Source organism: Eumetopias jubatus, unplaced genomic scaffold (assembly GCF_037043125.1).
Source record: "Eumetopias jubatus isolate StellerSeaLion01/CBP00866 unplaced genomic scaffold, mEumJub1_p1.0 scaffold_10, whole genome shotgun sequence".
Taxonomy (NCBI): Eukaryota; Metazoa; Chordata; class Mammalia; order Carnivora; family Otariidae; genus Eumetopias; species Eumetopias jubatus.
In genome coordinates, this window is record NW_028274816.1 from 103,961,145 (window position 1) to 103,986,238 (window position 25,094).

The window sequence follows — 25,094 nt, forward strand, 5'->3', positions numbered from 1 at the left end:
GTTTTCCAAAATGTATTTGCAAATGGAGAAAGTGGGTGTGGAGAAAGGACACCCTTCCCCCAACCCCAGGTTCCCACCCCCCCCCACAATACCCACTCTCCCCGAGTCCTTATTTCATCTTTAAAAAATAAAAAGTAAAAACAAAACAAGAAAAGCACTCTGTACAAGGACTGGATCTGGGCAGCTTTGCTGCTCCCTTCTTCCTGGGTGCAGAGGTGGGTCTCAAGGACAGTCTCTGAATGGGTTGCTCTTGTTCCTAAGACACTCCCTTGGAGCCTCCTCCTCTTCTAGGCTCAGCTTCCCTAAGTCCTTCAGTGTCAAGATCTGGAATAAGAGAACCAGGCTGAGCTGCTCCCTCCAATGAGGAGACTGGCTGTGGCATCCATGGGACCCAAGAGTTGGCTGAGGCAGGGCTCCGAAGTTGGTAAAGACTCCCCAGTGCTGTCCTCTCGACCAACCAGGCTGGGCCCCTCTCAGCCACCTGGGATTTGGAGGAGGAAGGAAGGTTCCTGGTATGGCAGGATCCCCTGGATGTGGGCCAAAGGCCCATTTCCTGCCTCATCCCGACTCAGGCCAGAAATCAGGCCTTCCCCACTCCCTGAGGGTTCAGCGGGGCCTCGGCAGACTTGGGCCTTTTGGCTCACACTGGCACGTCCAGGCCCAGGTACTCAGGGTTCTCTGCTGTAGGGGTCCCTTCAAAGGTGCTGGGTGGAGAGCCCCGCTCTGATGGGTCCTGGTCCCAGTAATAGAGGTTGTCAAATGCTGGGCTGAAGGCTGGAGGAGGGTGGGGCTGAGGGGGAGCCCTGCCCCGGGGTGCCAAGTACTCAGGGTTCTCCACAGCACTCCCAAAGGCAAAAACGTCTTTAACAACCCCATTCTTGCCAGGGGAGAGAGTCTTGGGGGACAGAGTCTTGGGCCTTTCCAGAGTGGCACCGTCAGGTCGAGAAGGAGGCAGAGGGCCTTCTAGGGGCGAGGGGGGCTGTGGCCAAACCTCTGGCTGATTCACGTATTCTGAAAGGGCAAGAGGAGGGGGCTTGTTAGGGGAAGGAACCTCCGTGTCCCAGCTACTACTACTGCCCCCACCCCCCCAACTCCCTCCCCCACTTCCCTCCCAATCTCTCAGCTTGGGCCTGGATTCCATACCAGGCTGAGGACTGCAGGTCAAGGGGGCAACGTAGCCATCAGTCTCAGGGGGCAGGGGTACTGTAGGGTCCTCGCTGTACCGCTGTAGAGGATTGGGGTCCTGTGGCGGAAGGCTATGCAGCCCCTTGGATGCCCCCATTCCCAAGTCGCCATCAAACACGTCAGAGCCAGCCCCCTCTGAGGGTGCCAGTGGAGACTTGGGGGGCTCCTCCTCAGAGGGCTCCAGTCCCAATGTCAGCTCACCGCCGCCACTCTAGAGACGAGAGAAGGTTATGATGGGGTCATTCATGATCTGGGATGGAGACTCCATGGGAGGTGACAGGGTCACAGGAGATAAACAGGTCACCACTGAGGTTCAACACAGTCACCGTGGAGAGCAGGAGGTCAAGGATTGGAAGGCAGGAGGAGTCCTCAGGGATAATGGGGTCTCCGTGAGAGGTGACTGTTGGGAGGGGTGACATAGGAGGAAGGGACCCTAGTCCATGGGGGAGGTAAGTATACCCACGCACCACGGTGTGACCGAGGGCACTGACCCTGGTGGATGAGCTGCGGTGCCTGTGGTGGGCCGGGCCCCCAGCACCTGGGGCAGGGTCTGGGCAGAAGAACCCCTGCTGGGGTACCAGGTACTCCTCAGCATCCACCAGGTCCCCCATGTCATCATCTTCCAGCAGCGAACGGTAGAAGGTGCTGTCCAACGGGCTGGCGGGGCCCAAGTCTTCATTCTGGGGAGGAGGGAGACAGTGTGGCGGCCTCCCCCCAGCCCCGCACACAGCCTCCCTAGGAGGGCTCAGGGAAGACAAGGTCTGACAAATCAGGCAAGGGCTGGGCTCAGAGGCCCAGGGCCCGAATCCTCTCCCTTCCCACCTTCTGTGGGACAGTGCTCTCTAGTCACAGGCAGGGATGGAGTGGGAAGGCCCAATACCTGGATGACCACAAAGCGCTGGGGGTCCCTGGCCATGCGGGAGAATTCGGCCACCAACTCCCGGAACCGTGGTCGACATTCAGAGTCTATCATCCAACCTGGGGGCAGGACGGGGCTCAGCATCTCAGTTCCGGCGCAGCCTGTGTGCGGCCCCACTCCCTCCCTCTCCGGTCTGGTTTAGACAACCCCACCACCACCACCCAGCTAGTGGAGCCCGAGCCCCCGGGTGGTAGAGAAGAGGTCTTAGACTCAGGTCCTGAGCTAAATCGTTTGAGAATCTCTACTAGTTTCCCCTTTCTATTTTGCAGAGAAGTCTCTTCCTAGCCGGTCTTCTAGAGCTCCTCTGGCCTGGTACTGTAAAAGGGAAGTGAGACCCTTCCGAGGCTCCTTTAACCATACTAGGGACCCTGCTTGCTCTTGGTCCCCTCCCATCCCCCTTAGAGGCCCCTCCCCCGCCCCACCTCCCATCCCTCCTCCAGGCAGGCAGCACAGCTCAGCCACGCACATTTGACCATGATCATGTAGACATCAATGGTGCAGATGGGGGGCTGGGGCAGCCGCTCCCCCTTCTCCAGCAGGTCAGGGATCTCCCGGGCTGGGATCCCATCATAAGGTTTGGCTCCAAAAGTCATCAGTTCCCACACAGTCACACCTGGGGCAGAGATGGGGGTAGGGTTGTGGGGGGTGCGGACAAGAGGGCGCTTTAGTGCACTGAGCCCCAGAGGCTCTGCCCAAGAGCCTGGCACCACGGGGAAAGATAGGGGGGTGCAACACTGAGGGGCAGGAGCCACCCAGCCTTTCCCTAGTCTCAGGGCAGTGCACAGACCCTGGCAGCCCCTTCCTTCCCTCCCACATTCATGTCTCCATTAATTCTCCCCTTCCTGCTCTCTTCCTCCCTCCATGCCCGCCCCCCGCCCCGGGCCACAGCTCCTGGTCCACCCCTCCTTCCAACCCTCCCGGCCACACACCGTAGCTCCACACATCGCTCTGGTGGGTGAACCGCCGGCGGAGAATGGACTCCAGCGCCATCCACTTGATGGGCACCTGGGAGAGCAAAGAGGTCCTCAAACTAGGTGTTGTGGGGAGACGGCTGCTCTTAGAGTTCTCCCAGGGGCCAGGCCGCACCCCACCTTGCCTCACCCTGCTCCCTCCTCTCACCTTGCCCCCATCCGCGTGGTACTCGGTCTCATCAATGTCCAACAACCGAGCCAGCCCGAAGTCTGTAATCTTGACATGGTTGGGACTCTTGACCAGCACGTTCCGGGCAGCCAGGTCCCTGTGCACGAGCCGAACGTCCTCCAAGTAGCTCATCCCCTGCGATCAGAGGCATCTATGTGGACCACACTCTGGCCGTATTCTCCCAGAAAACCTCCCCATCCTAGCCCTGTGTGGAGACGGAGGCTTGCCTCCAAGGACACCCGCAGAGCCCAGGCTCCCCTAAGTACATACCTTGGCAATCTGCACACACCAGTTCAGCAGGTCCTGGGAGCCTAGGCGCCCGCGGTGCTCTCGGACATGGTCTAAGAGGCAGCCGTAGGGCATAAGCTGTGTTACCAGCTGCACCGTGGATGTCAGGCAGATGCCCAGAAGGCGGGACACATATGGGGAGCCCACGCCAGCCATCACGTATGCTTCCTGGGGGCAAGGGTACGCGCTGAGAGGGTGTGGGAGACCACAACCCTGCAACCACCACACACCCCTCTTTGAGGGCCAAGGCATCACTGGGGACCCTCACTCAATCCAACCCCATCCGTCACGAACCAGAACCATGGCCCACAGGCATAAGGTTAAGAGTCGAGGTTTGGGGGACCACAAAGTGTCTCCTCAAACCCCAGTGAGGAGAGAGAGACCAGAGCCCAGACCTGCAGCCTGGGGTTCCCTCCTATACTCCCGGCTGGAGAGGGTGGAGGGACTCACATCCAAGATTTCTTTGTTGGCTTTGGGAGATGTGTTTTCCCTCAACACTTTGATGGCCACTGGGATTTTCACATTTTCCCCATCAGGGATCCAGATGCCCTGGGCAGAGAGAGGAGGATGTGAGCAGGAAGAGGGCACACCAGATCCAATCTGTAGTCATCCAGAAGGTTCTTACTTGTGCTCTGAATGCCCTTCCCACCCTGGGGCCAACCCCACAATTTAGCCCCACTCTCCACTCCCTTTACCCTTGGTCCAGCCTCCAATCCACCAAACAGCACCCCCCGCCTCCGCTCTCCGCTGCCTTCCCCACAGAAGGCTTGTACACACCCCGACGCATCCTCTGGGACTGCCCCTGACCTTGTAGACTGTGCCAAAAGCTCCGGATCCAAGCACCTTCACCTTCCTCAGCTCTGTCTCTTTCAGGATCCGCATCTGAGCCTGGTTGGGCATCGCTCCGCTAGGCGTCAGTGGCTCCACCAGCTGGGGTGAGGGGGGCAGCATGTCAGTGAGAGAGGCTGGGCCGCAGACTCCAACCCAAAAGGGAGGCCCTCAGACTGCCTCACCTCGGTTTCCTGCAGCAGCCTCCGCATCGTGTACTTCCGGATCTTCTGCCGCCTTCGCTTGATTAGGATGCCGAGGACTAGCCCCACGACCACAGCCAGCAGAATGCCCACCACAGCGGCAATGATGGATGTCACAGGGCTGGGGGCGGGAGCCAGGGTTAGGGAGTGGGGACCAGGCTGGGCCATGAACGGATGAAGGACAGGCATGCAGGTCACTGGTATTTAGAAAGGGAAGTTGGGCGGGGGGGCGGCGCCTGGATGGCTCAGGTCTCCTGGAATCAAGTCCCCTGTCGGGCTCCAAGCTCAGTGGGGAGTCAGCTTGTTCCTCTACCCCACCCCCGCTCATTCTCTCTCTCTCTCTCTCAAATAAATGAAAATCTTAAAAAAATGGGGGGGAGTTGGAAGGGCGACCCATGGACTCCATACTCTTTTTCTTACTCAAAAACCTCCCTTGGCTCCAACCACCTTGCTGGACACTGAGAGCTATCTTTAACCCCGTCTCCAAACTCTGTGCCTTCCCATGGCTCTGGCCTAGGACTCTGAAACTTCCTGACAAAAAACACCAGGGAGCTGGTTAATGTACGCGAGTCTGGAGCCCCTGGTGGTATGGGGTGGGGCCCAGGAATGCGCACCCAGTGATTCTGATGTTTGAGCCAAATTTTTCACCCATAGGTCATGATTTTCTACACCTCCCAGCCTTGGTGCATTCCGTTACTTCTGCCTGGACCACCATTTCTCCATGGGGTCATCATTCCAAGACTCAGCTCATTCTGGGACAAATGAAGCTCCTCGGTGTTGACCCCACATCATCACCATCCTTGCCCCCCTCCCTTGCTTGGCCAAAGCCTGGCACATCACAGATCTCTGGTGAATGCTCGTTTCACAGACAGATTGCCGCAGACACACTCCAATCTGTTTTTGTCCCCAGAGTCTTTCCCAAAGCTCCCCATTGCCCAGAAATCAAGTCCAACCCTGTGGCCCAGTAGTGAGGGAGGATGTGTGCCCTAACCTGACTCGGACTTCACCCCTTCCTCCCTTCTCTGTGCTCACTCAGTGGCCCACGACACCAGAACCTTCGAACAAACACAGCCTAGGTTTTCCTGACACCTCCCCCACCGTGCCACCTGGCTGCTTTCTCCCTAATGCCCCGTTTCAGGGCCTGGCTCAAATGCCACCTCCTCCTTGAAGCCTCCTGCCACCCGGTTAAGACTTCATCATTTGCGCCAGTGCAGCTGCACTCTTTTCTCAATCTACCTTTTGTCCTAGGGGGTTGAACGCTGCCTGCGTCCCTTACGAGACATCTAGCTACTCAAGGGTGAGGAGGTACTGGGGAGGTCTTCGCCATCTTTTCCTGTTCTCCACCCCCTAAGCATCCTAAGGAGGTCCTCCATCCACTTGCTGAAGCAAACTGAAAGGGGAATCAACAGTGGAAGCCTCGGCTGGGAAGGGACAGGTATCATGTCAGGAGACCCCCCTCCTCCTCCCCCGCAGCAGTGACCACCCAGGGGCCAGTAGGGGGCTGAGGGGCAGCATAGGGTGTGTCCCAGGGGCCGGGCTGACCTGGCTCTCTGCTCGGCGGGGCAGCCCCTCTCGTCCAGGTCTGCACAGCTGCAGGAGAGAGAGTCTTGTCAGCAAGGCTGGGAACCACCACCTGGGCTCACTCCAGCCTCACAACCATCCCAGGATGGGTGTGGCTGGGTTATTACCCCGTTTGACAAAGGCAGACACTGGACTCAAGGTCACCAGTGCTGTTTCTACCACCCCACAAGGGGATTCCGTCTCCGGCCTTGAACTCGCATTTCCTGCTCCCCTCCACCTCCCTGTGGTAGGTAGGAACTGCGGGGCACTCAAAGGAGCATCAAGTCCAAAAGCACAGCCACTTCCTCTGCAAAAGAATGCCAGGGTAGTAAACTGGCCCAACTTCTGCAGAGGACAGTTTGGCAATACCTAGTGAATCATGTCTGTGACCCGGCGGTTCCACCTGTCAGGATATACCCTAAACATGCCAACACCTGTACGCCAGGGGGCTTGCACAAGATGCTCACTTGTACATGGAACTCAAGTGCAATAAACTGCAATAAAAAGGAAAAGAAAAGAGAAAGAAAAAGAAAGAAAAAAAAAGAGAAAAAATCAGTATCTCTCAACAGGGACATAGTTAAATACTACATCTGTGCTGCAGATGGAGTAGTTAAAAAAAAACAGGAGGTAGATCCTTGTGCATTCACAAGAAAGGACCCCAAGATACATAAACTGGGGGGTGGGGGGAGAGAAGCAAAGTACAGAACAACGTGTAGAGCATGATCCCATTTGCGTTAACAAATGCATGCACGCAAACCTGACTTGTGTATGAGATGAAATATAAAACTGCTATTTCTCGACCATTTTTGACCTCCAAAAACAGCAATCTTACAGGACTCAAACCAAATGTAAATGTAATATATGTCTATGTAAACGTGTAGAGAAAAGCCTGGAAGGATGCACATACCGAAGTGAATCTGATGGTCCTCCCCAAGGGAATGGAACAAAAGGGCACATTTGCTTTGCAAAATTTATACTTTTGTATTGCTGAAAATGTTCATCATAAGGATGTATTTCATGTGTCTCATGTGTAATTAAAGACAACTAAATGAAAAAAAAAAAAAAAAGAATAGGGTAGAGCACCATGTCAGGACATGGAAAAACACTGCAAGATTCTGTTAAGTGAAAAAAAAGCAGGAGCGCCTGGGTGGCTCAGTGGGTTAAGCGTCTGCCTTCGCCTCAGGTCATGATCCCAGGGTCCTGGCATCGAGCCCCACACTGGGCTCTCTGCTCAGCGGGGAGCCTGCTTCTCCCTCTCCCCCTGCCCCTGCCCCCCCTTCCTGCGTGTGCTATCCCTCTCTCTCAAAAATAAAAATAAATAAAATCTTGGGGCGCCTGGGTGGCTCAGTTGGTTAAGCAACTGCCTTCGGCTCAGGTCATGATCCTGGAGTCCCGGGATCGAGTCCCACATCGGGCTCCCTGCTCAGCAGGGAGTCTGCTTCTCCCTCTGACCCTCTTCCCTCTCGTGCTCTCTATCTCTCATTCTCTCTCTCTCTCAAATAAATAAATAAAATCTTAAAAAAAAAATAAAATAAAATCTTAAAAAAAGAGAAAGCAATCTGCAAACAACATCTGTGGTCTATGATCCCATTTTAGTAAAAAAAAAGTATGTTAGAATGTACACAGATAAAAACAATTAGAGAATAATAATATATATTAACATATAGTTTATATATTATAATAACATGTATGTTAGAATGTGCACAGATAAAAACAACTGAGTATTTGTATATATTTAAATACATTTTACATGTTATAATAATAATTATATGTTAGCATGGGCACAGGTAAAAACTGGAGAAAAAATATTACAAATTATTAACAGTGGGGATAGAACTGTTAACGACATTCATTTATATTTCATGTTTTCATTAAAAAATTTTTAACAAGGGCGCCTGGGTGGCTCAGTCAGTTAAGCGTCTGCCTTCAGCTCAGGTCATGATCTCCAGGTCCAGGGATGGAGCCCCATATCGGGTTCCTGGCTCAGCAGGGAGTCTGCTTTTCCCTCTGCCTCTCACCCATGCTCCTGTGCTCCTGCCCTCTCTCTGTCTCTCAAATGAATAAAATCTTAAAAAAAAAATTTTTTTTTAACAACACGTGTTACTTTTAAGGATCAGAAAAAAAACAAAAACAAAACTAAGAGACTCAGGATAAGCAAAGGCAGAGTTATCCCCCTTTTACAATAAGAGCCCCAGAAAGGCTCCTGGACAAAGCTCTCCCTCCTGCAGAAAAGGCCCTCAACTCACGAGTGGGTGCAGTTGATGGGACACGGCTGGCACGTGCCCTCCTCATCTGCAAACTTCCAAATGGGCATGAAGGAGAGGTCGGGTTTCACACCACTGGGGCAGCGAGCCACGCAGAAGGGAGGGTCCTTGTAGTGGGCACAGGCCACACACTGGTCAGCTTCCTGGGAGGGGAGGAAGGGTTTGTAGGGGGCTGGCACCGACACCCCCAGGGCAGCAGGATCCGGCCCGTGTGTCCCATTCGGGCTTCCCACGGCCACTCAACAGCACGTGCCCCCCCACTCCTGGGACAGCCCAGACCCGCTGGGTCTCCCGCCCCAGGTCCCAAAGAACCAGAAGTATTACTTAAGATACAACAGCAAGTAATAGTAACTAATTTATAGCAAATCTTTCTTGTGCTTGGGCACTGCACCAAACCCTATTTTAAGTTCATGCTTACTACCTTCCAATGAGGTAGCTCCTCGTGAGATTCGTTTTACAAATGAGCAAACCAAGGTTGGAAGCAGGGCCTGGATTTGAATCCAGGTAATCTCAATGCCTAAGCGCATAGGTCTGACCACCTCGGCACAGCAACAGCCAAGCACACAGCCCCCCGTCCCAGGCCTTTTGCGTAGTCCGAAGGGTCACGGGCCACCACATAACTCCTGCAGTCCTCAGCGTCCCCAGCCTACTTCCACCCTCCCACTTCTCCACCCTCCCGCCATCCAGGTCTGAACTTGGAACGCTCTCCTGAGACAGTCCACCAGACTTGACCTTGCTTCCCTCCTGCCCTCACTGCCCTCCAAGCAGCTCGAGCCCACCGGCAACTCACCGCCCCAAAGCAGGTCACTGAGCCATTCTGGGGCCGGCACTCGGAGTGACATGGCAGACAGTACCTGTCCTTCACATATTCCCGGGGTAGCCTGATGGAGGGGGTGGCTGATGAGGGGGGGGGTCTGGAAGGAGCCCTGTGCCCTCTCCCTGGCCACCCCCCTGCCCCACCCCGCATACCCCTGCATTACTCGGCATTCCTCCACGCACTCCTGGCCCCGAAGGAATTGGCTGCAGTTGACGCACTGGGTGGGCCCCGGACCCCAGCAGTGCCCATGGGCGCACAGCGGGTAGCAGGCCAGGCCCTCGCCCACTGCAGTCAGTGAGGAGGAAGGGGTCAGAGGGGCCACTCAAGGGAGGTTCCAGGTCCAAGTGACCCAGGGGAGGAGGCTGGGGTGGGGGGGTGGCCGTGGCCCGGAGCAGTGGGCACAGGTGCTGGGCAACGCGGGGGAAAACAAAGAGCTGAGGTTCCAGGGCCAGAGAGGAAAGGGAAGGCAGGGGACGCCAAGGCGGTGTGGCAGGACCCAGCCGGAAGCCATGCCCAGAGGTCAAGCCAGCCAGAGCTGTGTCAGGAATGGGGCAGCAGGGACGGGCAGTCTGCACGAATCTGAGATTGCTGCTGCTAGGCCACCCCGGGCACCCCTGCGTGCTGGCAGACGGGGAGCGTGCGGTGCCGGGCTCCCTGTCTTACCACACTCGGCCTCCGGCCGGTTGGCACTGTAGAGCAGGGCCTGGTGGGGGTTCCGGAAGAGCTGGTCCCAGGGCACCGTGTGTATGAAGCAGAGGCGGGTGTTGCGATGGATGAGGGCCAGCCCACTGCCCAGTTCCCTCAGTGAGCGCAGCCCCAGCCAGCTGATGCCCAGCCCTTGCAGGGTCAGCGAGTAGGCACCGCTGTGGGAGGAGTGCTCGGCTGTACCACGGACCCTCCCTCGTGGGCAAGGGCTGCCCTCACCTTCCTCCCGTCCCCAGCACACTCGACAAGCTCCCGTGGGAACACTACTGCTGGGGTCCCCGGGGAACAGGAGTGCCCCCCACACCCAAAGCCTCTCCTCGGGCCCCCCCTTTCCCGGTGCTCACTCATGCAGAACTCGTCCCCGGATGACTCGCAGGTTCTGGAAGACACTGAGGTTAGGCAGGCTGTCTGGCCACGCTGAGATATACAGGTAACCTGCAGGCACAGGGGGAGGCTAGGGGTGTGGCGACAGGAGGACGACCCCCAACCCCGTCAGAGCAGGACGCAGAGAGGCAAAGCCCACCTGTGATCTCCTCCAGAGCCTCAAACACTCTGAGCTGCTCAGCCTGGAGGGGGGCAGTGTTGGAGGCTGGGTCTCTAAAAGGAGGATTAGGAGAGGAGTCAGCAGGGCCGGGGGGGGGGGGGCGCATGACCCCCAGAGCTGGCCCAGCCACTCTCCCCCATCCCCCTCCATTAATGACTTCACTTAAACCCTTTGCCCATCAAGCCCGGCTGTTTTCATCCTGAGTTTCAAAGCCCAGGCCCTAGTTTGGCAGGGTCTGTCAAAACAGTATTTATATCCTTTGATCTAGAAATCCTACTTCTAGGAATGTGGCCTAGACAGACACTGGCTCCTGTTCCCAGAGACATGTACAGCACAGAACCGTTTGTAAGACCAAAAACTGAAAACCACCTAGACACCCATCAGTATAGGGGAGCTGTTAAATATAAATGCCATCTACCCTGACTAGAGATGAAAACTAACATTTTAAGAGCGCTTAAAAAAATAAAAAAGGGTACTCAGTATCCGCCAGGCACTGTTCTAAGAGTGTATGAATATCATTAACTCATTCAAACGTTATAACCACCTTAGGAGGTGCCCCCGTTTTACAGGCAGGTCACATGATTAGAAAATGGGGGAGCCAGGTTTCAAGCCCAGGCCGCCTGGCTCCTGAGCCTGGGCTCTTAGCTGCTAACTCTTAGCTGCACCTGCCCCACAGCTGTTGAAAGCACAAGGCAGCTCGATACGAAGTGCCATGACCAGCTCTCCAGGGCAAGAGGCAGACAAGGCTCACGATGAGCTCCCGCTGTAAGTCCAGCTCTTCAACAAAATTACAAAGGCTTTGTTTCTCTGTGCGTGCCCATGTATGTAGAAATAGTCCAGGAGAACCCACACAAGCTGTAAGCAGTGGTTTCCTCTGGAAAGGGGAATAAAGCTGCAGGAAAGGTTAAAGGGAATTTTTTCTCTTTTTTTAATATGTATTTTTATTGAAGTCTAATCCACATACAATAAAATGCACAGTTTTAATGTACACTTTGAGGAGTTTTGACAAATGCATTCCCTCATGTATCCACGACCCCAAATGATACACAGAACATTGCCATCACCCCAGAAATTTTATTTTGCGTCCCTTCCCAGCCCCACCCCACCCCAGGGACAACTACCGTTCTGATTTCTATCACCACAGAGTGGTTTCGCCTGTTCCAGAACCTCACATGAAGGGAACCGTGCCGTGTGTCCAATCTCCTGCCTGGCCTATTTCGCGGAACATAATGTTTTTGAGCCTCACCCGTGTTGCCATATCTATCAATAAGTAGTTTGTTTGTTTTTATCGCTGAGAATTCCATTGTGTAGATATACCACCATCTATTTACTCCTTCACCTACTGTTATACATTTGCATTGTTTCCAGCTATTATAGGGGCTATTATGAATAAAGCCACTATGAATTCAAGGAGAATTTTACTTTGTCTGGATGGCTTGACTTCCATACAAGTGCACATTCGTGAAGAACACATCACTGATGAAAACAACCCCCCGCCCAGGCCCCACACCCTCTGGTCTCCCGTTTGCTTCTTTTGCATTTCTGGCCTCCCACCTGTCTCCCAGCATCCGCCAGAGATGCTGCCACTTCTGGGCCGGAGTCGGTGACCGTCCTGATGCTCCGCAGACCACTGTACCCACCCTTCACTCCACATAGCCTTACCCCTCAAAGCTCTCTGGCAGAAACGCCAGGCTCCCAAAGACCTTCTTGCAGCCGGCAAACTCTTGGATGTTGGCACTGGTGACCGCCCTCACCTCCCGCAGGTGCTCCATGCCCAGGCCGTAGCACACTGTGGGGAAGGGCAGGCGGTGAAGGGGCCATCTCAGCCCCCACACGGAGCACCAGGGTCTCAACCTCCAGGGCCCCCTCCACACCCCCGAGGTTTAGAGAAGACACCAGCATCTTCTAGCTCTACCGGCCCCCACATGCCCGCTCACACACTGACAAGAGATATGGGGGAATGCGTGGGGCTGATCCAGGGAGGGCCAGGACAGAGACAGTGGAAGGGAAGGACCCCCAGGAGGGTCTGAAGAGGGACGGGACAGCAGACTAGGCCGAGCTGGGTGTGCAGAAGGACAAGAAGGACAGACTGGCTCAGGGTGTGGCCGGCAGTTACCTCGGGCACAGGGCTTGCTGCACTTCTCACACCGCTGTGTTCCGTCCTCAGCCGTCACCTCTTGGTTGTTCAGGGGACAGACCAGAGTGCAGGAGCCCACGTCCGTAGACAGGTAGTTGTCTGAGGAGATGGAGACCGTGGGTCCATGTGCCCTGGCCCTTCACGCCACACCACGAGCCATGTCACCGTGCCCACAGAGTATGATAGTATCGACCAATACTGAAATACCCTTACTTGACATTCATTTACGCCTCAGAACAACCCTATGTGATGGGCAGTGAGACTCCCATTTTGCCAAGAGGGAACCAAAGCAGTTTTACGTAAATTACTCTAGGTCATTGTGCTGTTAAGCGGAGAAGCCAGGAGTTGACACAGTCTGTCTCTGCATTTTGAACTCTGACCTACCACGGGGAGGGTACGACTAGCACCCGAGAGCCCACTCCCATCTCCCACGACAGGAAAAAAAGAGGGCCCCACGTCCAAGGTCAGTTCCCAAATGCACATCATAAAGAAGGGAGCTGTTAAATAAGACTCTGATCAATCTAGACTATTGAATAAAAATTAGCATTTATTTGGGAGTGCTTAGTATGTGCCAGGCACTGTTATAAGAGCTTTACAAGGATTAACTCATTCAGGGGCGCCTGGGTGGCTCTAAAGGTTAAGCATCTGACTCTTGATTTCTGCTCAGGTCATGATCTCAGGGTCCTGAGATTGGCCTGCACCAGGCTCCGTGCTCAGCAGGGAGTCTGCTTGAGATTCTCTCCCTCTGCCCCTCCCCTTGCTCTCTCTCTCTCTCTCTAAAAATAAATAAATAAATCTTTTAAAAATATGTGAACTCCTTCAAACGTCATAACCACCTTATGAGGTGCCCCCGTTTTGCAGATGAGAACATGAAGGCACAGCAGGCAGGTCACATGACTAGAAAATGGGGGAGCCAGGTTTCAAACCCAGGCCTCCTGGCTCCTGAGCCTGGGCTCTTAGCGGCTGCTCTCAGCTGCACCTGCTCGCCTCCCTGGCACTCACATGGACAGGCGGTCACACAGCTGGCCCCGAAGGTGTATCGGCCCTCGGGGTTGGGCATGGATTCGAAGGTGTCCGTGTTGTAGGTGACCAGGGCTGGGCAGTGCAGCTCACAGATGCCACTGTGGTTGAAGTGAAGGCAGGCCTGGGGGGGTGACGAGGGGGACAGGGACAGGCAGCTGGTGGTCACCGGGCTGTTCTTCCCTGGTGTGCAAGGGGCAACAGGGCCGTAGCAGGTGGGGGGGCCCCTCCCCTTGAGCCCACCCTGGGGCCCCATGGGGCACATACCAGGCAGTCCGAGTGCTTGGGGCCTGTGCAGCCAGCCGCACACTGCTCATGGCAGCAGTCGGTGGGCTTCGGACCTTTGCAGCGGGCACAGCCGCCGGCACAGACCGTTCGCGTCACTGTCACACAAGGGGCAGGATGAGGCTGGGGCGGTCACCCAGGCACCAGACCCTCCCAGGCATCACTTTTCTACGACAACCTCCCGCTCCAGGGAAGACGCCGAGACCTGGTAACCCCCGCCCCCCCGCCCTGTGTCCCCTTTCCTCCACTCTGCCCCCTGCCCCCCCAGATTCTGGGCCTCCCTCAGACTCACAGCTCTGACAGTCCCCGGAACTTGCTCCCCAGCAGTGGGGGTCTTTACAAGCTGGAGAACAGGGTTGGCCTGGGGAGACAAAGAGAGGAACAGAGACCAGGAGGCAGAAGGCACCGTGAGGGAGAGTCTCGGCAGGAACCAAGGACCCTAGGCGCAATCTGGAAGCAGAGGGAGGCAGGACGGAGGGCCCCAGAGATGAAGAGACACGGAGAGACTTGCAGGAGAGGAATGGGGCAGACAGAGGAAATGGGCAGTGTTAGTGCAGGGGTGGGGAATGGGGGCAGTGTACGCCAGGAGTCTGGGGTCGCCGGGCTTCCCGAGAAAAGTGGCTTACAGGCCCGAGAGCGGTTGGTGTCTATCAGCGTGAGCGCAAGCTGGTTGTTCTTGTGGAAGATGTCCTTCCACAAAATCGTGTCCTGGTGGCAGAGCTGTGGGTTCCGCTGAATCAACACCCCTCCCTTCAGGATCTCTGTGGGGTGAGTAATAATCAGCGCCTTCCTTTCCTGCCTAGCACCTTCTGCCCTCCCGTGGGGCCCCCCTGACTTCTTTAGAGGGAAGCAGGCATCGTAAATCCGCCCCAGGTTCCCCGAGGATTAGAGAAGGCACCAGCATCTTTTAGCTCTACCAGCCCCCTTCCCCACCCCCCACACACATGAACAACCTGGGACCCAGCGATGGGTGGGCTGTCCATGACCCAGTCCAGATGTCCATGCCCCTCTCTCCTGTCCTCCCACCTACACCCTGTGCACACTGCTTCGTGGTTAAAAGAGACTCCGGAGTCTGAAAACCAGCCTCACCACTAACTAGCTATGTAACCTTGAGCAAGTCACGCATCCTCTGTAAACCTTTTACAGTTTTCTCATCTGTAAAAAGAGCGTAACATTGGTGCTTCCTTGCAAGATGACAGCCCCAAGATGGGATCCTGTGTGCAAAGTAACCAGCCACAGAGTCTGGGATACTGTCAGCTCCGGGGCTGCCACATACAGTTACACAGGTTGTTCACTGCACGTGGGTACTCGGCCAAGAAGTGGAGAAACCTCAGCCTGTATCCTCATTATCAAACTGTGCAGGCTTGTACAAGCCGTGACTTTCTGGGAAGAAGGGAAACCTTTTTCTAATCTTCACCATGGCACCTTCCCTAGCTCCACCTGCATCTGTCCTGAAGGGATGTGAGTTCTATTCACATGAAGCCTCCCATGGCTAGAGGTGGCCCTTGCCAGCTCCCAAGAGTGAGAAGGTGTCGGTGACAGTGATGACCACCTGTGAGGCTTCGAAGCTGCAGCTCCCGCAGCCCTCCTGGGGCAGCCCCTGCCGCAGAGGCGCCCCCCTCGGGCGGCTCTCCATTGTCCAGCACGGCCAGGGCGTAGTTGTCCTCAAAGAGCTGGGTGCCTCGCACGATTCGGAGCCTCTGCAGCGGGACCTGTCTCACTTGGCTGTGAGCAATGAGCACGTAGCCCTGCACCTCCTGGATATCCTGGGAGGGAAGGGGGTCAGGTGGGGCTGAGACAGGCCTGGGTCCTGGAACACTACCAAGGCCTCCTCGGGGTTACCAAGGGCTTGGGGATCTGGGGCCAAGCCCCCGTCCACTGAGAAGTCCAGCTCTCTCGGGCATAAAGTAGAGATCAATGCCCCTCTCCACCTCCCCAAGCCAGATTCTTGTAGGGTCAAGACAGATAACCGGTGGGGGGGGAGCACTCTGCGAACTGAGAGCAAGCACCCCACCCTCTGCATCTCAGCTTCCTCGGCCATGAAAGGCAAGACCTGCCTGAGAGGATGTCCGTGATCTGACCCCGCATCACACACGTGGCCCCTCTCCAGGCCATGGTGACCACAACCCAGCAGGCTGGATCTCTCTCTCTCCCCTGCTCATGACCCTTTCACACACATTTCCCATTTGATGGTTTCCCAGAGGGGAGTCAAAGTGTGCTTATTGCTTCCAAAGCCAAGGGCCAAGACCACATTCACAGGCCTTGTCAGTAGCAGAACAGGATCTAGAACCCACACCTCCCAGCTGCCTGCTCGCCACCCCAGGCAGGTCAGGGACAGCAGCTGGGACAGGGGAGGGGATCATGCTGGCAAGAGAGCAAAAAAATTTAGCACAGAAACAGGGGCATCCACCCCGCGATGTCCGTGGCCCGCCACGTCATACAGAGGGAGTCAACTGGTCTTGCAGTAGAACAGACAGGGGGCAGACATCAGAAAGTTCTTTCCAGTTGAGGAACCACAAGAGGAAAGGGAGGGCAACCTCTTCTCCCACCCACTTGTAGGCATAGGGCTCCGCTCAGCTGGAAGCAGGGCCTGGCTGGGTCACCCAGGGGCCTCACCTGCAGGAAGGACAGGCTGGCATTGGCAGGCAGGTAGGTGAGCTCCAGGTTACCCTGTACCACTTGACAGGCCTGGTAGAGGTGGCGGAGCAGATCCAGGTGGGTCTCGGGACTGGCTGGGAGCCGCAGCTTCATGTCTGTGCCAGTGCACACTGGCAGGAGGGAGGGCATGGGTCAGAGGGCACTGCCCGGGGAGCTTCTCCAACCTGGCCCCTCCTCTACAACCTCCCGCCCCCTGCAGAGAGTCGTGCCATCTCGGACCCCTCCTCCCATGTCCCTTGCACCTGCAAGAGGCACAAGAGCAAAAGAAGGTTTGCAAGTTTGGGAAGAAGAGGGAAATCCAAGGAGAGGCCCCTTCTAACTTGGCCCATCCTGAGCATCCGGAGGGGGCCCCATTGTGCCAGCCCTGGGGAGCCTGCCCGCCTGATCCAGGGTGTTGGCTGGCAAAGAAAGCCTCCCTTTGTCCCAAAGGCCCGATTCATGGCCAAGGGGTAAAAATCCCCCAAGAGAGGCCATGATGAATCATGAATCTTCTGGATACCCCCTGCCCCTCTCCCAAGCAAACAAACTCAGGGCATTCTCCCCACCCCATTCCAATACCACCCACATGCCAACCTCTTGGCAAGGGATATCCACCACCACAATGCCACCCAGAAAGGGAAGGAGGGTCGGATAGAGTCATAGCTAGGGCATGGGGACCCCCAAGGGCCTGGTCACTGCAGGGACCTCTGGAATTCCCCTAGGCAGAAAAAAAGGAGCATCAGACGCCAACAATGGGCATCCGGACCCAGGCTACGGATCCTGGGCCAGAGCGATGCCTCCTCTAAGGACTCCGATGCTGGTACTTCACCCCTGCCTCCTCCTCAGGGCACGGCTCCAGAACCAGCTGGCAGAATCTGTGCCACGAAACGCCTGCCACAAGGGCACCACGTCAGCCCTGCGTACCTGCCCGGTGCCGGCCATCAGCCAAGGGGCATCGAGATGAACTGCCTCCCCAGCCTACCTGCACCCCAGCGCGGTGTCCCTGAGACCAGAAGGGCCTACGAAGCCCAGGGACATAGAAGGGGTACGCCACCCCCGCTGAGGGGCTACTATGGACAGCCACTGGCACTGCGCCTGACAGTAGGGGGGAGATTAAAGTGCCCAGTTGAACTCGTTTTTCTGCTCTGGTGAGAAGATGAATCACCTGGCGCGTCTTGCCCAGGAGGGTGTGCCGGGCGAGGGGGGGTGCGGGCGGAGGGCCCCCCAGAGACACAGGCCCACAGGTGCCTGCACCGCCTCGATTTCCTGTGGGCCGCCACCCCACCTCCCACAGCCTACAGGGGGACAGCAGGGGCTGACTCCAAGGTCTGACACCAGGGCTCCTGCTCTCCCAGCAACTTGGAGCCTGAAGTCCAATCCTAGGGGTGGGGCGGGGGGGGGTAAAAGAGATACCCTCTGCCTCCAGAACACTGGGCAAAGGCTGGTGGGGCAAACCCCTGGGGTTCCTGCCTGGGCCAATGGGCCATGAGCTGACAGCCTCCCAGTAAAAGCCAGAGTGGTCTCTTTTCCCACCACTTTGGACAGACAGGGAAGGAAGCAAAGAGGGAGGAAGGAGAGGGCCCAGAAATAGAATTCAAGGGTCCTCCCCGCCAGACTCCCAAGAGAAACAGGAGCTGGGGGTGGCAGGCCAGGCCCAAAATAACGCCCGCTGCTAGGGCCTCCTGCAGCCCGGCAACCTCAGCTGCTTTGTAGGCACAGCTGTCTTTAGGCCCAGACCCCAAAGCTCTGGCCCAAGCCCGGGACAGGGACAGGCAAAGCTGGGGGAGAGGCTGTCTCCACCCCCTGTGGCCCTCTGCCACCTCTGAGGGACACCAGCTGCGGCAACCAGGCAATAGGAAAACATCAACAATGGGAACACCGAGGGCAGCCACATTAACTGAGCACCTACTGTATGTGGCCAGGCCATCTGGGTGGAGCCTCTTAACGTCCTTCAGAGGCTGAGACTGCAAACTCTGTCTTGCAAAGAAGGAAGCTGAGGCTGACAGGGCTAATTCTCCTGAGATCATAAAGCTCATAAGCGATAGAGGCAGGATTTGAACTTGAGTCTATCTGACTTTAGATCCTACATTCTTAACTGGACACGGACAAATTCCCCCCACGCCCGGTGCAAAGGGAAATACACACTAGGTCTACTGATGTCACTGATAAACATACAGGCTCTGGGCAGGGCAGGGTGGCTGGGCTGAGCTGAGGACCATAAAGACTGGTAGCCCCGCCCCACTAGTGAGTTTGTTTGTGGCTGATTTGAGTCTAAGATTCTTTAAGTGTTTGCAACAGCTGGTCAAATTGGTACAGAGACGTACTCTGCCAGGGAGCTGGAAGCTTGCGGGAAAATTCCCCCACCAAGCTGACATGAAGCCAAGAAGGGCCTCTTGACACCTCCCCTACCTCTCCACTTCTGTCCCCTTCACCATGAAGCTCAGCCCCTCCCACCCACTCCCCTTCTCCTCACCAGTCTCCTCCTCTCCTCACCAGTCCCCATATCCTCCCAGCCTCCATTGACTTTTGGGGCGGGGGGTTGGAGTCCTGTTCTACACCGGAGGGCTCTGTGTGTCCAGGACACCTGACTTTCAGGAGCCCCGACCTCCAGCTCCCTGGTTCAGCACTATGAGGCAGGACCAGCCCAACACCAGGTAAGAGTTGGCTGGACGAACGGATGGATAGATGGATGAACGAAATCCAAGCCAGAACTCCCAAACTAAAAGGGACCAGTTGGAAGTAGTGGTGTCCATGCCTCTGCTCAAAGGCTGTTCAGGGTCCTTCATATCCCTCTGGCTGAACTTCAGTTCGGTCCCCGCTCTGGGGGTGCTCTCAAGAGGGTTCCTTCCTCCCCACCAGACTTCAGCCCCAGATGCTTCTCTTGCTCATCAGCAAGAAATACTTCCTTTGGTTTCCATGAACACTACACCTGCACCCCCAAAGCTCACCTCCCCCAGACCCAAAGGGTAAGAGCCCATTCCAAGGATGCCCAGAACTCAGCCACCACACACACCTGGTGTATCAAGGCCAATATCAGACGAGGGCCTGGGCTCAGGGTCATTAAACCAGAACCCTAGCCGGGCTGCTCATGTGTGACCTTGAGCAAGTCCCTGGACCTCTGGGGCAGAGTCCATATCAGATTAATCTCTATGCCCAGCAGTGCCTGTGACTTTGTAGGCACTCTCAGTATTAATGACCTGAACTTGGCTGAAAGGATGGGATAATAAAACAGTAACAATTCTTACTCTCTGCAGAGAAGTTAAATGACAGTTAAATGAGATAATGAATCAAAAAGCAGTCTGTAAACACGACAAGGCTTTGTAAACAGAACTGAGGCAACAGAAACATTGGCTATAGTAATTCTCCCACTCCTGAAGAGCACACACTCCCCATCCTACGTGGGCTCTCTTCCCAGGGGTGGGGAAGAAAGGTGGCCCCAGCAAGAGATGGAGGTGTCACCCCAGAGGGTCTTCCGACAGGCAGACAGTGTCGGGGTATCTCTTTCCAGATCATTTCAGCACCCAGGGGCAGGCACAACTAGCTGGGCCCTACTCCAGCCCTCCACCCCAGCCCCCTACTGGCTCCTCATTGCTTCTACTCCAGCTGTCTCCCTCACCCACAGCCCTGCAGGGCCCCCTGGCTTCTGCCCTGTCCCTGCTCTCAGCGCCTGGGGGGCACTAGAGGAAAGCAGCATGGGCTGGACAGGGAGGGAGAGGACCTCGGCGGGCCCCGGCTCACTCCCCTTTCTATAGCCTGGATAAAGGAGGTCACTCACCTGAATTAGAGTAGCACCTGTACCCCAGTCTGGCTATACCTGTCTGCCCCTGAGGCTTTGCTCACCCCATTCCTGTTGAATAGGATAAGACTTCAACCAACTCTTAATGCCTCCTCATTACACATTATTGGGTCTAGACATATTTGGGTCACTAGGAAGCCTTGGATAAGTCACTTCACTTCTTCGAACCATGTGTGCCCACTTCACTGGATTGTTGCAGAGATGAAATGAAACCGTCCATGGAAAAGAACCTGGCGTATGGGAAGCACATCGCACGTGTTTTTGTTTTTGTTTTTTTTTTTAAGTTAAGGCAAGATAAGTTCACATAGCAGAAGTACGGGTAATTCCAAACCATGAGAAAATAAAAGGTGCCTTTGTATTTGGAATGCGATGTGTTTTCTCTGTTTGCATTTCATTCTAGCTTTTCAACTGGTTTTTTTTCCCCTTGAATATTAAAATGAAGCTACTTTCCCCAAGTATAGTAAAAAGGAAGTTGCTGGAAGAATCGTCTGGGAATAAAATAATGAGCTCTGCAAGATAAGAAGTATGTGTTTGCTGCACTTAACAAAACTTTGACCTCTAAGAACGGATCCTAGGGGTGCCTGGGTGGCTCAGTCGGTTAAGTGGCTGACTCTTGATTTTGGCTCAGGTCATGATCTCAGGGGTCGTGGGATCGAGCCCCCACATAGGGCTTGGCGCTCAGCGGGGAGTCTGCTTGAGATTCTCTTTCTCCCTCTGCCCCTCCCCCTACCTCCCCCTACCTCCCCCTCCCCCCATCTCTTTCTCTAAAATAAATAAATAAATCTTTAGGAATGGGTCCTGGCAAAATCCTGACCCTCTGGGTCCTCTCCGTCTCCTCTTTCTCCCAAATTCCCGCCCTAGCCCTCAGCCCTGGGATACAACAGCGGTGCTGGAGGCAGCTGGGCAGGGCGCTTCCATTGCAACCATTTTCTACCTGACACACCCAACATCTGTCTTTGCACCGAGCAGTGCCCATGGAAGGGTGAGAGCTACCTGAGGCGGCCCCAGTCGTCAGTGGGAGAACTGAACCCTCGGATCCTAGCACTGCAGCAACCCAGGCCACCGCCACCTGCTCAATGCGCAGGCCCAGGTGAGGGAGGCAGCAGCTCACTCTCACAGTGCAGCCTGGCCTCAGCCATCTCAGCAGAAGGTCAGGGCTGAGAAACAGGGAGAAGGACGGGCTCCCAGGAAAGTGGAGCCTCCTTACTCAGAAAGGTGTGGGGCCACCTCCCGCTGTTTATAGCAGATCTGGCCCAGCACCTTGAGGGAGTTCCTTGAGAGGGCAGAGTTCAGCTAAGTCCCCGGGCCAGCAGGGAGACTGCTGTTTGGCAACACAAAGCCCAGACACACACACAGGCCACACAACCCAGAACACCCTGGCATAGACATCCCTCTGATAACACAGCAATGCTCAGACAGAGGGGCCCTCGGGCAACACACAGTATGACACCCACCCCTTCTCCAGACTCCCTGACCAATGGAGACCACCCACTACTCCCAGAACACTCTCATTTTGTCTTCCCCGCAACCCAGTGATGCAGGGAGCAGTGTCCGCCATTGTTCAAGGTAGACTGATACAGTGATTTCCAACTTGTGGTTAGGGGCGTCGCAGCGTCTGGGATCCAGTCTTGGACCCACCACTTCCTTGATGCTATTTAGCTTCTTTAAGCCCAGGTTTTCACCTGGTAATGGGAATACTAGTAGGACTCCTCTTGTAGGGTTGGTGTGAGGATTTAAAGGAGGGAATGCTTGCAAACCACCATGCACCGTGCCTGGCACAGAGTACATTTCCAGCCCACGTTAGCTTTAATTGTCAGTGCTTCTAGATGGACAAGTGGGGCTTAACCCACACTGCCTCCACCACCACCCTTCCCCACACACAGCACGAGGGGAAAGGCAGGACAACCCAGCCCCCTGCTTACCCGCATCTGGCCCTATTTCTTTACCTTTCCTTCTCCACCCTAGCCCCCACAACTGCCCAGGAATCCCTCGCTTGAAACTCTGGCACTCTATGCCCCAGACCAGGAGACCCACCACCACCCCTCCGTGGCCCATGCTCTCCAAAAGTCACAAAGCGCACAGTCCCTGAGCTGGCCCTAAAGAAACTTGCTCAAAACAAACGTCTCCCCCTCCCCCCACCTCAGACTCCAGCATGAGGCAACTCTGCAGTCGGACCGGCCACCCTCTCCCGCCCGGCTCTGGCCGGACAGGTTGTTTTCTCCCCCACACCCCCCCCCCACACCCCGATCCTGCCTGAAACTGGAGGAACTAAACTCTACCGGCTGCGGGGAGTGGGGCGGGGGGCGGGGAGGGGCAGCAGAAGGGACCCCCCCCCCGAGGAATCCAGCCCAGTCCAGTCTGGAGGCGGAGGCTGCCAACTGGAAAGGCTTTGAGAAAGTTTGGAGGGGCTCAAGAAAGGGGAGAAAACACACACACGCACACACACACATCCCATGCAGTACACCCTCTGAGGGCAAACTTTCTGAACAATTTCAGAGAACTTTTGTGACAAGTTCCCAGAGCCGTCGCGGAGTCCGGAAAGCGCCAGTCTCTTGACTGGGACAGCTAGAGCCGCTTGGGCGTCCTCGCCCCCTGCCCAACCTTCCTTTGGCCCCCCCTCCCTGCAGAGGCCGGCGGCGGGGCGCGCCGGGAGCGTCCGAAACTGCGGATCGGGAAGCTAGTGTGGCCCCCTCTGCCCCCGCCTGTCCGGGGACTTGGGCGGGGGGGAGGAAGGAGGGGGGCGCCGGGCTGCAGGGTCGCGTCGCTGCTCCGCGCCCTCCCCACGCCAGACCCACCTTGGGTGCCCGCGGCTCCGGAGGGCAGGAGGGCGAGGAGGAGCCCCCAGCGGCACCAGGCCGCCAGCTCCATGGTGCTCACTGCGCCTCCGGCCCCATGGCTCGGGCTGGACCGGGCTGCGAAGGGGCCGGGCGGCCTGCCTGGGGGCTCTGCTCGGCTCTGGGGCACGACGCAGGGGACTCTCAACTCCACAACTTCATTCTTGTACTTCCTCAAGGCACCCCTCCTCCTCCACCTCCTCCGCCTCCAGTGATTGGGAGCGAGCGCGCTCACGGCTCGCCCCCCCCACCCCCTCCACCGCATTCCAGCGAGTCCCTGGGAGTGGCAACTCCCAGCTTCACTTTCTCCCTCGGCGCGCAGGCCTGGGGTGCGCCCCTCCCAGCGCCCGGACGCCGGGGTTGCCTGCGCACTTCTCACGCGTTCCCACGGAGAACCCTAAGGCCGGGGACTGCGATCGCCACCTCCCCCCCCCGACACACACACACACACACACACACACACACACACACACACACACACACACACACACACCGGGGCGGGGGGGGGCGTCTGGGGCACATGCTCCCCACACACACACACACACACACACACACACACACACACACACACACCGGGGCGGGGGGGGGGCGTCTGGGGCACATGCTCCACACACACACACACACACACACACACACACACACACACACACACACACACCGGGGCGGGGGGGGGCGTCTGGGGCACATGCTCCACACACACACACACACACACACACACACACACACACACCGGGGCGGTGGGGGGGGATCTGGGGCAAATGCTTCACACACACACACACACACACACACACACACACACCGGGGCGGGGGGGGATCTGGGGCAAATGCTTCACACACACACACACACACACACACACACACCGGGGCGGGGGGTGGGGTCTGGGGCAAATGCTTCACACACACACACACACACACCGGGGCGGGGGGTGGGGTCTGGGGCAAATGCTTCAGGCTGCCATCGTTAACGTTCCCTTAAGTCGCAGGTTTTACCGTAGACGTTCCCGGCAAGACGTTTGCATCCTACTCCATCATACGCCTATTTTTAAAAATATCAAATAATGGTTCTCCCACCACATCCTCAAATCAAATTGATAGTAAAGGAGGTGGGTGGTGTGTGTTCAACTCGTGGCTTCCGGGACTCCCTGGCATACCTTCTCGAAACTTTTAGGTATCTTTTACAGTCTGAAAAGCAGTTTTAATTATGGGGGTCTACACGTTTGGAGGAGAGTCAAATCGGAGGCACATCCATCTCAATCTTTCGGAGAACATTCTTCTGTTGGGTTTAGAGGGGACACTCAGCACCCAATTCATGCAAAGTTCCTTTCCTGTCCCTTGCTTTTTACTAGCGTGTTCAATTCCGCCTCCCCACTTGGCATTTTCCATCTGGAGCCCCCCTTTCCCCCCTTCTTAAGGTCCAGTGGGGGATGGAGTGGGGGTGACGGAAGGAAGGTGTGTTTCCGTTGGAAATTCCAACCAAAAATGCATGGGACATACTTAATTAACACATTATTCGTTGTTTATCTGAAATTCAAATTTAACTGGGCATCCTTATTTTTTATTTCCTACATCTGGCAACTCTAGTTGGAATGCCTCAGCCAAGAGCAGAGCATGCCTGTGCTGGTCAAGAGGGGATCGGAGGCATCTACTGAGGACTGGCGAATGAAGGACACTAGCATTTCTTAAGCTGCTTTCATATTTCCTAGCAGGGTTATAGGCAGCCATTTTCACAGTAGGGGGGTTGGGATCAGAACGACCTGGGTTCAAATCTCCAATCTGCCACATATTAGCTGTATGACCTTAGGCAAATGACCAAGCCTCTCTGGGTCTCAGTTTGCTCACTTGTAAAATAGCATCTGGCATTCTGTACTAGGAATTAAAGAAGATAATGTTCCTGAAGCACTCAGAACAGTATGTAGCACAAGGTACTTGCTC

At 56.0% G+C, this 25,094-nt stretch overlaps 1 protein-coding gene across 1 annotated transcript; it reads right to left on the minus strand.

Moving 5' to 3' along the window:
• Nucleotides 1-97: 97 nt before the first annotated feature.
• ERBB2 (erb-b2 receptor tyrosine kinase 2) lies at nucleotides 98-23,323 on the minus strand. Its single transcript, XM_028089920.2, has 27 exons — nucleotides 23,124-23,323; nucleotides 16,512-16,663; nucleotides 15,448-15,661; nucleotides 14,522-14,656; nucleotides 14,188-14,256; nucleotides 13,878-13,993; nucleotides 13,593-13,734; nucleotides 12,570-12,689; nucleotides 12,116-12,242; nucleotides 10,433-10,506; nucleotides 10,254-10,344; nucleotides 9,868-10,067; nucleotides 9,357-9,489; nucleotides 9,178-9,268; nucleotides 8,370-8,530; nucleotides 6,106-6,153; nucleotides 4,546-4,684; nucleotides 4,340-4,462; nucleotides 3,983-4,081; nucleotides 3,515-3,700; nucleotides 3,224-3,379; nucleotides 3,034-3,109; nucleotides 2,571-2,717; nucleotides 2,066-2,163; nucleotides 1,677-1,865; nucleotides 1,144-1,396; nucleotides 98-1,011 (listed from the first exon to the last, which is right to left on the minus strand). Exons 1-27 carry the CDS (start codon nucleotides 23,194-23,196, stop codon nucleotides 641-643), a joined length of 3,783 nt encoding a protein of 1,260 aa, XP_027945721.1. The 5' UTR covers nucleotides 23,197-23,323; the 3' UTR covers nucleotides 98-640.
• Between the last annotated feature and the right edge of the window lie 1,771 nt (nucleotides 23,324-25,094).

Excerpts from the sequence above, each read along its gene's own strand:
- ERBB2 (XM_028089920.2), bottom strand. The coding sequence starts at position 23,196 with ATGGAGCTGGCGGCCTGGTGCCGCTGGGGGCTCCTCCTCGCCCTCCTG. Across the intron at positions 3,380-3,514 it reads GGTGTGTGCAGATTGCCAAG|GGGATGAGCTACTTGGAGGA; the intron begins GTATGTACTTAG and ends CTCTGATCGCAG. Across the intron at positions 1,397-1,676 it reads ACCGCAGCTCATCCACCAGG|AGTGGCGGCGGTGAGCTGAC; the intron begins GTCAGTGCCCTC and ends TCTCGTCTCTAG.